Source organism: Canis lupus, chromosome X (assembly GCF_011100685.1).
Source record: "Canis lupus familiaris isolate Mischka breed German Shepherd chromosome X, alternate assembly UU_Cfam_GSD_1.0, whole genome shotgun sequence".
NCBI lineage: Eukaryota > Metazoa > Chordata > Mammalia > Carnivora > Canidae > Canis > Canis lupus.
The window spans coordinates 105989790-106007917 of record NC_049260.1 but is presented as its reverse complement, the minus strand read 5'-3'; the positions used below and the strand labels follow the sequence as shown (position 1 = coordinate 106007917).

At 36.3% G+C, this 18128-nt stretch overlaps 1 protein-coding gene and 1 long non-coding RNA gene across 4 annotated transcripts in view; one reads left to right on the top strand and one right to left on the bottom strand.

The window, feature by feature from the left end:
• The window catches only part of LOC111094708, a 134603-nt gene that overhangs the window by 34653 nt on the left and 81822 nt on the right, over nt 1-18128 (top strand). The window contains exon 2 of the long non-coding RNA XR_005386449.1: nt 7825-7921. This is a non-coding gene — a long non-coding RNA (uncharacterized LOC111094708). The remainder of the gene's footprint in view (nt 1-7824; nt 7922-18128) is intronic.
• Nucleotides 1-18128, bottom strand: part of PHF6 (PHD finger protein 6) — a 51073-nt gene that overhangs the window by 17649 nt on the left and 15296 nt on the right. For 2 of the 3 annotated variants that reach the window (XM_038588354.1, XM_038588352.1), the window contains 3 exons: nt 14478-14611; nt 14157-14200; nt 22-191 (listed from right to left, as the gene is read on the bottom strand). In XM_038588354.1, the coding sequence (XP_038444282.1) occupies nt 22-191; nt 14157-14200; nt 14478-14611 (348 nt within the window). The remainder of the gene's footprint in view (nt 1-21; nt 192-14156; nt 14201-14477; nt 14612-18128) is intronic. The other variant, XM_038588353.1, reaches the window with a different exon arrangement.

Genomic DNA, 18128 nt, shown 5'->3' with positions numbered 1-18128 from the left:
ATCCCACATTTTTCTACTTACATAGGAACTACTTTCCATTTCATCTGTTCCATGGGAGGATGTGGACCTGGTATCTTCCGACAGCCCTTTAAAATTAGTTTTTCGTGGCCTTCCTTTGCGACTTTTCTTTTTACTTTTAGGTGATGCAGGCTCCAGTTCATGTTCATTAAAACTTTCTTCTAAGTCAGCTGCTTAAAAATGAACAAAAGCTTTACATGGACCAATCTTAAAATGAGCATTATTACTTCATGGGTTCTTAGAATACACATTTCTCCTTAGAATGAAATCCCCACCAGAAATGAGGGGAAATGGTCTGTAGTATGCTCAACACAGCAACCTTAACATCTCATATAAATGCAACAAAAATCAAATACAAAAAAATAGTTTTATTATAATCATTCTAACAGTAATTATTTCTTCTGAATTTAAAATTCTATGAAAACAAGTTTTGGGATCTTGACTGTGCTCTAAGCCTGTAAACATTTTCAAACTCTAATAAGTCCATTTTTAGAATGAGCTCTTATATATTTTTTTACCATAGGTTTCAAAGAGTTTTCCCTCACATTGTTGGTGAAATCAGAACACTTAGCTAGAAAATAAACTTACTATAACTTGGAAAATTAAATGAAAATAAAATAAGTATATCTGGGCTGTCCAGTATAGCAGCCATGAGCAAAAGGGTAGCTTTTTACGATTTTAGTCACTTATAATTAAATAAAACCAAACCTCAGTTTCTCACAGTAACCACATTTCAAGTGCTTATTAATCAGTCACATGTTGGAAGTTGCATCTGTACTGAATATCACAGATATAGAATGTTTCTCTCATCACAAAAAATTTCTATCGGACAGCACTGTTCTAAGATAGCTTTTTAAACTATCATGAAACTCAAATGATCATATCCAACAAGGAAGTCATTCATAAGTGAACGAATCACTGATCAAGTAATTAAAACAAATGTTAAATATAAAAGGAATCTCTACTATGATGGTAAAAAAGCTATGTTGCAAGTTAGTTGTATACTTTAATGGATTAAAGTGTTAAAATGTATGTAGAAATTTTAGAACTGCATTTCCTAGCAATTTGAAAAGAATTTCTACCATTAATGGAAGGGTGTTCCATTCAGCTATTCACTACAAACATTTTCTTTACTGAGGGCCCACTGTACATAAGACAATGTATTTAATGTAAAAGGGAATAAAAATAAAATGTTCACTTGTCTTTTAGCGTCAAACTAGAGAAAGTTTTAGGCACAGCACTAATGCCTTCATTGTTTTTTTGTTTTGTTTTGTTTTGTTTTAAATTTTTTTTTTAATTTTTATTTATTTATGATAGTCACACACAGAGAGAGAGAGAGAAAGGCAGAGACATAGGCAGAGGGAGAAGCAGGCTCCATGCACCGGGAGCCCGACGTGGGATTCGATCCCGGGTCTCCAGGATCGCGCCCTGGGCCAAAGGCAGGCGCTAAACCGCTGCGCCACCCAGGGATCCCCCTTCATTGTTTTTTAAATAAAAAACAATCCCAGGGACTAATTTCACTCCCAGGGACTAATTTCTCAATGAGAAAGCATATCAACTTCTATTCATAGATGCCAATATGTTTCCTAATAAATACCTCAATAAAAAAATAAAAAAATAAAAATAAATAAATAAATAAATACTTCAATGGTTTTTAATTCTTTATTATTTCAGAAATAAAAACATAATCATTATGGCAAGAAAAGGGTAATTCAATTAGTATATCTGAATACATAAACTCAAGAAACTGAAAGCATTAGACTGCAAAACAGTTAATAAAAATTTATATCACTGCAACTTCACATAACCACCATAGAATTTGAGGAAGGAAAAAAGGGGAAAAGGTAGAAGTGGATAGCGTTTTGTAGGCAATGAGGCAAATTCATGTAGCTAACTCCCTGTGAAGACAGAGAAGTCAAAGATACCTTCTGGTGGGGGGAATAAGGTAACCAGGTGATGGGCATTAAGGAAGGCATGTGATGGAATAAGCACTGGGTGTTACATGCAACTGATGAATCACTGAAAGCTACCTCTGAAACTAATACTACACTCTATGTTAATTAACTGAATTAAAATAAAATTTCAAAAAATAAAAAATAAATTTTAAAAAATACCTCTTGATCTTAACATTGTAGCAAATTTCCTATCAGGACTACATCACCGACTTAAACTTCAAACTGACAATTTTTAAGACACAGAATTTCATTAGAGCTGTTAGAATTACTTGCACTTGCCCCACATTAAATTCTTTAAAATGAAAAATCCTAAGCAAATGTTTCATTCTAATACATGTTACACATGTGATATACACAATATTCTGTTAAAATGAAAATAATAACCACTAACACTGTAACACTACATTCTTAAACAAACACTCTTAGAGAAATTACTTAACTGATTCCATTCCATTATCAGGCCAACATGACTAGTTTTCCACATGGCTTTTTCTTTTTTGGTCCTAAATATGGAACCATTTGATGTAAAATTTTAGGGGACTTTAATAGCAATCATAAAAGACTGACAAATTTAACTATATTAAATTTTCAAACTTACATAGCAAAAAAAGGTGCTAAAGTTAAAAGGCAAACATAAACTAGAAAAACTCTGCTGCAATTGTGAAAAAGGATCAGTATACTTATGATGGAAGCTCATAAGAGATTAAAGTCCCAACTGAAAAATGGACCAAGCATATGATCAAGAAATTCTCAGAATATAAGTAGTTAAACATACTTACAGAAAATTTGACTTGTCTAGAATCAAACTGTAAATTAAGGGATAAATCATTTTCACCTATCAAAATAGCAGACTTTACTTATAAAAAGCAACAATAACAGAATAAGAAAAGTGTTGAAATAAAAATCTAAAAGCCACCCCACAAAACTATTGAGCTACACCATGCTTCTGGATGAACAGGATTAACATCAAGATGTCAGCTCTCACTAATCTAATTAATGCAACTGTAATAAAATGGTTGATCCCACAGTTTTCTGGAAGAGTAAATATATAATACCCAAGAATATTTTTTAAAAGAATCAAAATGTACTATAAAGAAACATCAGTTAAAATCCTGGCACAGGAAGAGACCTATATCAGCAGAAGAGAAAGCAAGATTGAAAATAGACCCATAAGCATATGGGAATTCAGCGTATAACGGCAGCATTTCAAATGAGTGAGGAAAAGACACGATGGCATAACTGGCTATCTACATTTTTTAAACACTGAGATTCCTTTCCTCATACCATATGAAAAAAAAAATCTCATCATAAAATAACAAACTATAAATGTAACAGAGAAGAAAATGGAGGAAAGTATTCTTTTTAATCTTGGGTCAAGACACCTAAGAAGTCATAAAGGAAAAAATTGAGATCTGACTAAACATTAGAAACTTTTGCATGGGGGTTCCTGGGTGGCTCAGGTGGTTGGACAGCTGACTCTTATTTCAGGTCCAGTCCTGGAGTGGAGCACCAGGTGGGGCTTTGTGCTCAGCGGGAAGTCTGTTTGAGGATTCTCTCCCTTTCCCTCTCCCTCTGCCCCTCCCGAGGCTGGCCTATACTCTCTCTCTCTCTCTCTCATAAATAAATAGATCTTAAAAAAAAAAGAAGGAAAGAAACCTCTGCATGGCACAAGGCACCATAAGCAGAGTTAGAAGACAAATGATAAACTGGGAAATCATTTGCATTTAGTGACAGAAAATTAATACCTCCATTATAGATATCACTCACCACAAATCAATTCCAAAAGGACAAGCCTCAAAAGAAAAATGCACAAAGGATAGAAACTGGCAATTCACAGAAAAAATATAAACGATTGAAAAAAAGATAAACAGAAGCCTAATTGTACCAGTTGATAAGAAAAGTAAAAATTAAATGAGATCATCAGATTTGCAAAAATTAAAGACTGATAACGTCCAGCGCAGAGGCAGGAAATACACAGCACAGTTGGAGGGAGCATAACCTGTATGTGTGTGACAGTCCTTTCCCTAATGTTAAATCCAAACTCCTTTTTAAAACTTGACCCTAGAGGGGGATGCCTGGGTGGCTCAGCGGTTGAGCATCTACCTTTGGCTCAGGGTGTGATCCCGGAGTCCAAGGATTGAGTTCCGCATTGGGCTCCCTGCATGGGCTCCCTGCACGGAGCCTGCTTTTCCCTCTGCCTATGTCTCTGCCTCTCTCTGTGTCTCATGAATAAATAAATTTTAAAAATCTTTAAAAACTTGACCCTATAGGGGCACCTGGGTGGCTCAGTGGTTGAACATCTGCCTTTGACTCAGGTCATGATACCATGGTCCTGGGATTGGGTCCTGCATTGGGCTTCCTGGGTGGGGGAGGGGAGCCTGCTTCACCCTCTGCCTATGTCTCTGCCTCTCTGCATCTCTCATGAATAAATAAAATCTTAAAAAATAAAATAAAATTTGACCCTATAGAATCACTTGTATAAATATGTAATCATATATGTACAAGGAAAATCAATGCAGTCTTATTTGTATTAGTATAACAAATAAATGTAAATGATTTTTATCTAATAGAGAAATTCTTAAACTGTGGTTCTATTTATTCTATGGGATATAACATAATGATTTAAAAGAATGAATTCGGGCAGCCCCAGTGGCTCAGCGGTTTAGCGCCTGCCTTCGGCCCGGGGCGTGATCCTGGGGTCCCGGGATCGAGTCCCACGTTGGGCTCCCTGTGTGGAGCCTGCTTCTCTCTCTGCCTCTCTCTCTGTGTGTCTCTCATGAATAAATAAATTAAAATCTTTAAAAAATAAATAAAATTAAAAAAAAATAAAAGAATGAAGTCAATCAATGGGAAAAAAAGACAAGATTACTTCAATGGAGGAAAATAAAAACAATGAGGTCAATCTGTAAACACCAATAGGAAAGGAGGTCTGTGATAAATCACAGAATAAACAAAAAGCAAGTAGCATAAGAGAGTACATACATATTCTACGATGCTACTGTAGTTAAATGTGCATAGATGCTATCTACATAGGTTTGTATGGAGGTAAACAAGGCTCTGGGAAGATGTCCACCAAACTTATTACCAGTTACTCCTAGAGAATGTGACTTCACTGTGAGGGGAGGGCTTTTAGAACTGCTTTAATTTAATATTATTGTACTATTTTAATTTTTGAAGCAATGCATAACGGACTACTTTGGCAATTAAAAGAACTCATAACATCCAGTGTGGTAAAAGAAGTAAACTTATCCACCATGGATGGGACTACAATCTAGCACAATCTTTACAGAAAGTAACATTGGGAAAAAAAAAAAGTAACATTGGCAACGTGTCTATCAGGAACCTTAAAAGACTGAACCCTCTGACCCAGTGATTGGACTTTGGGGAATTTATCCTAAAAAATAAATTGAAAATGCACATGAAAAAAACAATATGAGACTAGTCACAGTACCTTTGTCTAAATTATTCATGGTTACATGGTTACAATAGGTCCCCCCCAATTCAGAAGTGTGAAAATGTTTTAATATTAATTTTTTTCTTCTTCAAGAATAATTATAAAAGAACTCTGCATAAAAAGTAAAAAATCTTTCTTTCCACCTTCTAGTTCCACCTGCTCCACACTCCCAGCTGGTGTGCTAGCTTTCTATGCCTCCCTTCTTCCTCCCTCCCACCCTTAACTGCTTTTCTTTTCAACCTCAAGGGCTGAGAGCCTGGTTTTGAATCCTGGAACTGCCAAAGACTCTGTCCTCTTGCCTCAGAGCCACCTCACAGGGCCCATGAATGAACTGAATGAGTTAGTTTCCATAAGAACTAAATTTAGAACAGTGCCTGGCACGTGAAACACTCTCCGTACCTGTCAGCTATTATATTCCCTGTGTGTGTTTTTTAAAAGGATACACAGGGCAGCCCCGGTGGCGCAGCAGTTTAGCGCCGCCTGCAGCCCAGGGCGTGATCCTGGAGACCCTGGATCGAGTCCCACGTCAGGCTCTCTGCATGGAGCCTGCTTCTCCCTCTGCCTGTGTCTCTGCCTCTCTCTCTCTCTGTGTGTGTGTCTCTATAAATAAATAAATAAAATCTTTAAAAAAATTTTAAAAAATAAATGGATACACAAACAAATGGCATTCTAAGCATACTATTCTGCATCTTGCTCTTTTCTACTTATTTTATAAATTGGAAATATGCCAAATCTAAGAGCTAACATTTGAGCTTTTGGGATGCTGTCTGTGCCAGATATGCTATGCAGTTTATACACACAATCTCATCTGAGCCTCATGACCATCCCTGCAAGTTTGTATATATCACCACCCTAGTCCCTCATTTTAAGATAAGGAAAAGTTCAGAAAGGTTCAAGAATTTTAGCCAAGGTCACAAAGCTAGGAAGGGGCAGACCTGGGACAAATATATGCCAGTAAATTACAACTTGCTTTTAAAGTGGTAATACCCGGGGATGCCTGGGTGGCTCAGCGGTTTAGCACCTGCCTTCAGCCCAGGGTGTGATCCTAGAGACCCGGGATCGAGTTCTGCGTTAGGCTCCCTGCATGGACCCTGCTTCTACCTCTGCCTGCATCTCTGCTTCTCTCTCTCTCTCTCTCTGTGTCTCTCATGAATAAATAAATAAAATCCTTAAAAAAAATAAAGTGGTAATACCCAGGATGCCTGGGTAGCTCAGTGGTTGAGTGTCTGCCTTTGACTCAGGTCGTGACCCCAGGGTTCTGGGATGGAGCCCCACATCCAGGTCCCTACAAGGAGCCTGCTTCTCCCTCTGCCTATGTCTATGCCTCTCTCTGTGTCTCTCATGAAGAAATAAAATCTTTAAAAAAATAAAGTGGTAATACCCATTGTCCTGAAAATACACAATTTCCAGTGCTCCTGAAATTTAGAAAAAGGATAGTTTTACATAGGCTCATGTCTGCAGAGAAATGCTCTGGAAGTATACTTAGGAAACCAACAGTGGTGGTTGCTTTTAGCAAAGCGGTTTGGAAACAGATATAAGGGTAAGGGTGGGACGAAAGCTCGCTAAAGATGTGTACTCTTTCGTATTGCTGATGTTTGTACAATGTTTATATACCTCTTCAAACAAATGAATGCAATCCAAAACCAAAGCCTTAATCTTATATTCACAGCTGCAATTCCTAAAACTGCAGGCTGATGAGGCAAGTGACGAAACAAGGCTGTGTTCCTTCAGGTAAAACGGATCATTCCTAACCTTTATGAGCACAGCTCCTAAGTGCCTAGGTCACCTCGGAAAGGCCAAGCCCCTCCCTATTACCCAATTGCCACGATAAGGCACAGGAGTGACTGACTTACCGAGACACCAAGTCTCATCCTCCTCGTATGGCCAAGCCCAATATGTTCCTTTATCAATTCTCTTCTTCCTGATCAGTATCTTTCTCATCTTCTCCCTTCCTGGCTTAAGCTCCATTGCCTTTCCTCCCCCAAAGTCTCACATCGGTTAACCATATGAAGTAGAAAGGACTCCTGAACAGAAAGTCTTAAGACTGCCACCTACTAGGTCTTAAAACTTGGTAAAGTTAGTTAACACTCATGAGGCAAAGTCTCCTGATGTAACAAATGGAACTAATGATAACACCTTCCTGAAAAGGATGCCTCAAGAAACTGTGAAAAATGCCTTGTAAACTATAAAATTTTATTCAACTGTTAGTTATTACTCTTGTCATACCTTGTGTAGACTGTGAACTCTTTGTCAAGAGGCTTATTTTCTAAATTACCCAATGCCCCCACACCCAGGAGGCACTCAATAAATGTGTATTGGAATTATTTTGAAAACAAAAGCAAAATGACAAGCATTATGATTACGGTAAGCATCACCACCTCTGCTTTGCATCTTTAGGGCTGAAACAAAAGGAAGACTGGAGGTTACTTGCCCTGCCTTCTCCAATGGAAACTCAATGTGCATGTGCTCTGCATAAACCGCTTTTTTGGCAAAGGTAGGAGATAAATGATTTTGTGCATATTCATATGCATATGCACATATAAACATGCAGCATACATCAAAAATATTAATACTTATTAAGTGTGCTAAAATGAAATGGATCTGGAATTTCATTCAAAATAATCCAGATGGACGAAGTAGGTAAGGGGTGTAGATGAAACGAGACTGGCCACAAGCTGATTGATGATGGCTAAAGCTAGGTGATGGGGCTTTTTTTCAAACATACTTTTGTGTATGTCTGATACTTCGATAATGAGTTTGTAAAGTATGCTAAATGAAAGATGAGGGTAAATAGTGCCTAGCACAGCACTTTGCACATAAGTAGTCAATAAATCTGGTGAATCAAAAAAATATGGAGTAAGTTCTAGCAGAGGGCACAATGTGAATATGTTACTAAAATTTTCTAAGTTAAATCACAAATACAATTTAAATTCTATTATCTTCCAAGGAAGAGCACACGAATGTAGTATTTACTGAGCACTTTACTATGTGCCAGAAACACTGCTAAGACCCTTAAGCACATTATTTCATTTAATCCTTACAATAATTCTACAAGGTAGGTTTTTTTCCTAAATCCCCATTTTACAAATACTGTATCTAAGGCTCCAGGAGATACTAAATAACTTGCCCGAGACCACGTGGCTAGTAAGTGGCAGAAATGAGATTCAAATATAGATCTGGGGATCCCTGGGTGGCACAGTGGTTTAGCGCCTGCCTTTGGCCCAGGGCGCGATCCTGGAGACCCGGGATCGAATCCCACGTCGGGCTCCCGGTGCATGGAGCCTGCTTCTCCCTCTGCCTGTGTCTCTGCCTCTCGTCTCTGCCTCTCTCTCTCTCTCTCTCTCTCGCTCTGTGACTATCATAAATAAAAAAAATAAAAAAAAAAAACAAATATAGACCTGATTTCAGAGCCCATATTCAACCAGTATACACGACTGCCTTTCTGGTACTTCATAAAGCTATTCAGTGTTACAAAAACTTAAAAGGTTTTTAGAGTCACTGATATCATAGTAAAATCTCCCTAAACTTACATTTGATAAAAGTAATGAAGATTGGAAGGTGCAGTGCATTCTAGAAAAACCAAGGGGAAGAAAATACTAAGGGAATATGAAAGCAGGCAAAGGCTTTGAATCTACATAGATGATAACACACTTTCAACATACTTCTAATATAACTATGGTGACTCTAGTTCTTGAAACACAAATTGAGTCATATGATTTGACAAGCAATCTCTAAAATAAGTTTCCAAACTGTCTGTTAAAGGCAAGCTCTTCCGAGGTTAAGCACAGGAGATTTCTTTATGCTGACTGTCTTTTATGGTCCCTGCAAGTCATTGTGGCATTTATCACTAAGCTACTTCTAAGTAATCTTAGACTTATAAATTCCTTTTTTTTTTTGACTTATAAATTCCTATACATCCTCCACCCAAATGTTAGCACCTTACCACATCGCTTTATCACTCACTCTTTCTTCATTCATTTGTATACTATTTTCTGAAAGGTTTAAGATGCAAATATGATGCCCCTTTATCTCTAAGTAATTCCATGTGTCACCCCTGTATTTCAATCAGTTGGTCACATATCTGTCACTAAATGGTATCTTCCCCCCCCAAAAAAAACCAAGACCCTGTTTTATTAATTCACCTTGCTCTGCTAACACCTGATACAAGAAAAGTCACAGGAGGCAGAAAGGTCACCCCAAAATAAGTGATGCTTTAAATACCATGCTTTGTTTCAAGTCAAAGAAAAGAGATTACAAACATTTCTTGAGCACCCATACCATGCCCATCATCCTGTACTGGGTAGTTTAACAAAAATAATAAGCCACAAGTTTGGCTACTTACAATGTCAAGAACCTAAACTGAGCTGAGCTTATGTTTGTGATCACGACTTAAGAATCTACACATTCTTGCTGCAGATAGCTAACACTCAGCATCTACTCTACTGCTTTCTATCTCATCACAGATGACTTTGCTCCACATAAATTATTAAACAGAAAAGCTTTAACCCCTTAATGAAAAGGATTTTAGAAGAACCACAAGAAAGACGTAATCACAGTTCCTTGTAGGTACTCATTTACTGATGACAAGCTGTCATGTTCAAGTACTTCTACAATACAGAAACTAGCAGTAGTTATAAGCTAGACCTGTATGTTATTACCATTATTTAACATTTTTTAAATATTTCTTTTAAAAAAAAAGGTAAAGAATATACCTATTATCTAAATACATAGGCCGAAGGGGAGAAAAACATAAAGATGCAGGATTTAATTCTGGCTTTTCCTGTCCATTTTTTATGTATAAATTCCTATTAAGACTAGGACGGCACTACACCATTTTAGGTGCTACTGTGGCTACTGACTACCATACTGGACGATTCAAATACAGAACACTTCCACTGTCACCGTACTTTCTACTAGACTGCCTTATTGAACCATTAAGTCTGTATCCCCCTGTAAAAAACACTGCACCTAAAGTACACGTCACTCAGCTAAATGACTGCTTCTCAAACTTTAATGTGCAAAAAAACCACCTGGGATCTTGCTAAAGTGGTGATTCCTATTTAGTAGGTCAGGGTGGGGCTTGAGATTAGGCGTTTCTAACTAACTCCCACTTATCAATTTTGCTGGTACACCAACTATGCTACCTTTCCCCCTTCCATGTTGCTAACAATTACCAACTCCCAATCATTCTATCCCATGAATCAGATTTTCTTTAGCATACAGCTTACAGCTCTTTTTTCCTTCCTCGCCCCTGCCGCATCCTGGGTGATTTCAAGAACACAGGACAACCCAAGCAAGTTCCTTGACCTTCAATGGTATCTTCCACCAACTACCCAATCCCTATAATCACATCTAGACACCTTTACAATCACCTAAAAATGGTTCAGATCACTGAAATCACTATAAATCACGCACACTTTGGTACCACAAAATGATTGCTTCCCCAAGTACTTTCATTCACATTGCTCTTCAACCTTATCAGGACCCCCTGTCTATTAATTCCTTCCTGATTCTTTTTTTCCTGTCTTCACTTCCTTATCTTAGATTTTTTGCCTTGCAAATATCCTGAACTCCCTTTTACCTTTACTTCTTTGTGGAACATACTTGGCAAAAATCCCACTTCTGAACTAACCAACTAACCCTTTTCTCTGTGCTATACACAGGATCCTGAATTGCTAAAGGAAGTCACACAACCTGAGGGTATCACTATATACATTAATGGTTAGCAACCTTAAGTGAGCCCTCTATCCAGTCTGGAAACCTTACGTTTCTCTAGGCAAACTTCCTCTCCCAGTCTTCACAACTATTCTTTCAAAGTTTCTCCTCTCTCCCCCTACATTCTCCTTCAAACAGACCAGTTAGGAACTACCTCTCCCTTTTCCTTCTCTTGTAATAGGGCAATTCTTCTGTTTGCGCACTGAATCTCCCTCCTTCCTGGACCTTTGATCTCTTCTTGCCTATCAGATCCTTTCTCATAAGCATTTATATATCAACCATTCTGCTGCCCTCCCAAAAAAAGGCCAACTAAGTGAAAGAAGCCAATCTGAAAAGGCTACATATGGTATGATTCCAACTATATGACCTTCTGGAAAAGGCAAAACTATGGAAACAGCAAAGATTCTCAAATTTAATATTTCAAAATTATTACATCAAACTCACATGAACAGACTGAATTATGGAGTATTTACCATTTTAAGTTTTAGCAAACTAGGTTATTGAGCCACTGATGGCAAATGAATAAGACATTGCCATCCACAGTTATCAATGCCTTTTTGCTGCACAGACCACTGCCGTAAAATTCTCAAAGGTAGTTCCTGAAATACAACCCTATAAACCCCAACCATAAATTACAATTGTTAAGTAGAACATAGGTTTCCCATTAGAACAATGACATAGGGACGCCTGGGTGACTCAATGGTTGAACATCTGCCTTTGGCTCAGGGTGTGATCCCAGAGTCCCAGGATCAAGTCCCACATCAGGCTTCCTGCATGGAGCCTGGTTCTCCTTCTGCTATGTCTTTGCCTCTTGCTCTCTCTCTCTCTCATGAATAAATAAACAAAATCTTTAAAAAAAAAAACAAATAATTGAAGTTGTTTCTGACAAAGCAATCGATATCAAATAAATTTAAGCTAGATAAGTGATAAAAGCCAAAATTCAATAAATACAACTCTGTAGTGCCTTTAAATTGTAAAATTATGCTTCCAGTTCTACAATATGAGGATAAACACATTACATAATATCAATGAGACAGGGGTCCTAAAGTGCTCCAGAAGTATACACTGAACCCCAAATTCAAAATAACTGGATCACAAATTTGAATTGCAGCAATCCTGCCAGTTACATTTAAAAAGTCATCTGAGGGGCACCTGAGTGGCTCAGTCAGTTAAGCATCTGCCTTCAGCTCAGGTCATAATCTCAGGGTCCTGGGATCAAGTCGCAAGTCAGGCTCCCTGCTCAGGAGCCTGCTTCTCCCTTTCCCCCGCTGCTTCTCTCTCTCTCTCTCTCACACACACACACACACACACACACACACATACACATACACACACAAATAAACAAAATCTTTAAAAAATAAATAAAAAGTAAAAAAGTAATCTGAAAAGTATTATTTTCAATCTTTCTCAAAGCAAAAAGGTGGTCAAAATTATTCTGCTTTATGCAGTCTGCAGTGACTTTTCTCTACCACTAGATGGTACTATCAGCTTCAGAAATGTAAGGAATAAAAGGGGAGCCTTCTACATTAATCCTTGCCATCCTCAACTATCCTCCTGCCCCAGTGTATCTTATACTTGTATTCATCAGATCCTAGCTTCTAACCCTTGGTTTTACCATACATGTAGTTCACTACAGTCTTCAAGAAAATCAAACACGTTTTTAAAATCTGAAGTAATGAAAGGTGGGCAAGCTTCCTCTTAAACTTTGAAAAGGTTTTTCAATTGAATTCCTGAACTAAATAAATGAGGAAAAAAATAAACAAGGAAAACATTGTAAAGGTTTCTGAGTTGCACTTTATCAGCTCTAAAACATTGTTCTTATTATTTATACAATCTGTTTACTTTAAGGACAAGTTTTGCTGAAGATCATGTATTTAAGCAGCACGACACATATATTTAATTAAATCTAGAGTCTCAAAGTGAAGGATATAGCCATGATCTAAGATATCAAAAAGGGTCACAAACTTTAGTATGCTAACACGATAATTAGGTAAGTCTTTATATAGGAAACTACTTCCTAAATCAAGAGGCTCAAATCATTCTAATTTCTAAGCGACATGTTCTCAGAGGCTAACAAAAAACTAAAAATCTCTAATTTAAATGGAAGGATAGAATGCTCTCAGACTAAATCTAAGCCTTTTAGTGCTAGTGAAGTATCAAAACCATCCATTTGCAGAAGTATACAAAAAGTCAGAATTCAACTTAAGAACTTTCCCATCCCTTTTAAAAAAGACCAAGTACAACTTGGCTAACTATAAACACCCTTAGCCTTGCTTTATAGAAGTTTGAGAAATAAACTATAAAAATTTTTAAAGTTAATATATTTTAAATTTGATGACTTCTTATGAACATGTCTGTATTTTCAAAAAAAAGTACAATGTGAAAATTTAACAGAAAGCCTGGTGATCACAAATGTACCAGTATCTCTAGTTCCCATTTTCTATATCTGACAGTAGTAAGGATCCCAATTACTACCTTTACAATCTGCTAACACTTACATGAACACAGAAACCCAAAATCCCTAGCATCATTTTTTCCTAAAGATAAAATATATTCTCAATGTACTCCTTACAAGAACTTCAGGGGCAAAAATTTTCTCAAAAATCCAGATCTTTTTCACTATGTACATCAGTTTATCCTAACACTTTTCTGGATTCTTTGCAGTGTATTCAATATTGAGATACATCTATGGCAAAAATTCATATAGTAAAATTCACTCAAATTTCTTCTTGATATTAAAAAGTCGCTGCAGGGATCCCTGGGTGGCGCAGTGGTTTGGCGCCTGCCTTTGGCCCAGGGCACGATCCTGGGGACCCAGGATCGAATCCCACGTCGGGCTCCCAGTGCATGGAGCCTGCTTCTCCCTCTGCCTATGTCTCTGCCTCTCTCTCTCTCTCTGTGACTATCATAAATAAATAAATAAATAAATAAATAAATAAATAAAGAAAGAAAGAAAGAAAGAAAGAAAGAAAGAAAGAAAGAAAGAAAGAAAGAAAAGTCACTGCAGGACATACCTTCAGAGTTATGTGCAGTTTTCTTGTGTTTTCTGCAATACACCCTATAAAAAAAATGAAGAAATCAAAAATTATCAAGTCAACAAACTAAACTCGTTTTTCAAATTAAGAAAATGAGCAGTATACTTCACCCCATTCACAAGCCGGATTCCAGAAATCTTATTAAACATCCTATGCCCTTCTCTAACCATTAAATTCCTTACCAAAACACCCTTTACAATGATGATGAAATGCTTCAAAATGGGAAGAACTTTTACAAAAGCCTAAAGAAAGTATGACTGCTTAAAAAAAAAAAGACTTAAAGAGAAGTTAAATAATTACATGTAAATTCCTTGTGAAGGTTTCTCTCGTATTTGAGCTTTATCATGCAATGCACAGTGGTAGTGGTATGTCCTGTGACATGTTTTCACATCACAACCAATTGTTGCTCCAGGACAATGGCACAAAGAACACATCTACAGCAAAACAATAAAATAATTATCATTAGTGGGAGATTGTACTAAGGCCGTGATGTCAGGTTAGAGGCATATCAATCTCTGTCAAGGAAAACAAATTGGGTTATTGAAAAGTTTTGTAACCGATAAATGCTAAGTTATCTTGTTTTCTCACCTAGAAATACTTTGAATCAAGTTCAACCAGGGGTATTTTCCCCCCAGATTAAACAGTGACAAAACTAATGGAATATTATTAATGTCTATTGTTTCACTGTGGTCAAGAGAAAATTTGAAATGTTGCAAATCGGGAATGTAAGCTGGGTATAACTTAGACCTTTCAACAATCCAGATTTTCCTGGAAATGAGTAACTGCGAGAAATGTCTCATACCAGAAAAAATGTTTCCTTCACATTTCCACTTAATGAGAATCTTTGGGAAAAAAATCTCACGTACTATTGGGGGACTTGGTAAAATCATTTTCAAGTGAGGAAAGAAGGATAAAAAGTTAAGGAGACTCTTAAATCTCTCAAGCTCTAAAAATATTTTGTGATGTCAAGTTGATTATGAAAATAGGCTCATCTATTTTAAATTTAATCTGTTACTTACCTCTTATGCATTATGAATTCAGGCACAGAGATAAAAGAATGGACTCTTTAAACATATTTTAATGTATTTACCTTCTGACTTTATTAGATAATTCCTATTGTTTAACTAGCTCATGCTCTCAATTTAGGAAACAGTTCTTTTAAAAAAAGTACATAACAATGACTGTTAGTGGTTTTTATTAACATATCATAGTATATGGTACTAGAATGGACTTTCAGGTACCGAGTGGACTTTTAACAGGTCTATCTCCTAAGCTATAAATGCCATGCCAAAATAAATTCTCTATAAGGTAAATCTTAAAAACTTTGTTTCTTGGTTGCTAGATACCTTGTTTGGAACTGTTCTCATTCCTCTATTAATTTAACATAAAGAATACTTACCATCATAACTTCTGGATTACTTGGCTCCTAAGAAATTTTGGTATACTGAGAACCTGATATAAATTCCAATAAAATTCCTTACGCTTCTCTAAGCAATTCAAACACTCAACCTCTCGTTCAAACTATCATGTAAGAAATACTCCTAAGTCAGAAACATTCTCAATACAGGTACCTCCCAGAAAACATGAGGGCCAGTGGACATGATTAGTACTAGAGAAATACTCCATTTCCTTAAATACAGAAACTTCAAAGTATAACTGTAAAAAGAATTACTGTAACAAATTACCAAGCAGGAAAAGCTGTTAAATACTTTTGGGTGGGCTTATAAATTCTTGAGAAGGTGTAGCATTTCTAAGGTTACTTAATTATTTTATTTTATTTTTTAGCAAATTATATCTTATTATATCTATTATAGAAATGTTGGCAAATGCAAGGGCAAAAAGAAAATTAAAAAAAAAAAAAACTCTCATGCTTTTGGCAAGCAGAGATGCCCTTACAGTATGTTACAGTGTTTATGTGAAAGTGTTTTTCTACGTAATTCTTTACATACTATTTTACAACCTGTTTTTTTTTTAACAAGTCGAACATTATTTCACTTCATCAAGAACTGTACTGCAAGTAGTTCATCTTGAAATTTCATCAAAAATGGGTTTGCACGGGTACATTTTGAAAAAAATTGAATTCAATTAGCAAGCAAAAATGAGAGAGGAGGTAGTTAAAAATACTATACTTGGCTCAACACTGGCAAAAATACAGTGAGATGGGCACTCTCATATCCTGCTGGAAATCACTATGCTCTGAATAGCAGCTTGCCTTATTTATCAAAGAGCTTTTAAAAAGTTCTTATTTCCTGATCCACTAACTTTACTTCTGTTAATCTAGTCTAAAAAAGAGATTCAAATGATTTATATACATATCTTTATTACAAAATTATTTACAATAATCCAAAATGCAAAATCACTCATGGAAAACAACTGAATAATCTTTGAATTCTAGCACACCCATACGTAGGAATATTCTACAGCCACTCTCCAAAGAAAACTTAACGGTATGGGAAAATGTTTATGTAAAATACTAAATAAAGCAGGATACAAAATTATTATGTTAATTATGATCACAATTATGATTATAACATAAATTCTTTGAAAACTGGGGGGGAGGGAGGGACACCTGGGTGGCTCAGCAGTTGAGCGTCTGCCTTCAGCTCAGGGCGTGATCCTGGGGTCCGGGGATAGAGTCCTGCATCGAGGATCCTGCTTCTCCCTCTGCCTATGTCTCTCTCTCTCTCTCTCTCTCTCTGTCTCTCACGAATAAATAAATATTTTAAAATAAATTAATAAATAAGAAAAGGGGGGAGAGTAGATATAGCAAAATGCTGAGGGGTTATTTTCTTTACAATTTCCTGTGTTTTCTGATTTTTCTACAATGGACAAAAGTACTTTCACATACAAAAAAATATTTGGGGGGAACACGCTAGCAAATGCTTTTAATACCATCTATTAGTTGAGAATAAGAAGGAAATCAAATGTCCAAAACATATCAAAATTTGTTTTTGCTGGTTCTCAGTTTAAATCTGCCCAAAATATTATGAGTTAACTACAGCACTTTAGGACAGGTAAAATTTTTAAGTGAGAAAAAGCTCATTCTCACTTTTGTCAGTTCCTCTCAAGGGTGAAAGGAAGAAGATATACCAATAAAAATGATTTCAAAGAGTAGAAAATTCTTTTCAAGGTTAGCAGTAGGAATTTTTCTCAATTAGAATTTACTGGATCTATTTTAAGCAGCATTCATATAAAAGCCGAAATACCCACTTGTATATGAAATTCTGGCAAGATGCTAACAAAATAGCAAAGATTATCTATAATAAAACTAAATATAAAATTTACACATGCTTATGTACCTATGAACACAAAATGGAAACAGAACTGTTATCTTGAAGTCTACTACACTATATGCCCCAACCCCTAAATGACTATTTTTTCCCTGAACTCCTATGGGACTTAAGACACAGTATTCATTTTGGCTCTTACCATTTTACTTCCTTGTACAGCTAATTATATTTATAAATGTATAGATTTTATCCATCAATTGTTTCTAGACTGACTTTTTTGGAAGACTGACACTGTGCTTTACAAAGTAGTGTTCGATATATGTGTTGACTTTAAGCTTACGGTTATTGAATATTTCAATATCTTCCAGTATATTTTTTCTGATTTGTGTTTCTATTATCTGCAGATTTAACATAATAATCTTCAAGCATATCTACAAATTTAAACAGTCTGATCTAGAATTTGGAAAGGTAAAAGTGAGAACACAATCCAGTGGAAGGGGCACAGAATGAACAGAGGCAAGAATATTTGGGAGGAAAAGATTTAGCCCTGTGAGATACCAAGTTGAGAATCAAGAGAGAAAAAGAACAATTAAAGAAGTTGGGAAACCAGATAGGTGGCTGATTAACGTTAAAAATTTTTTTTTAAATTATGGAAAATAAAACAAAGACTACCTTTCTTAAAAAAAGTGGAGTGATAGGAAAATGGGATCCCCAACACAGC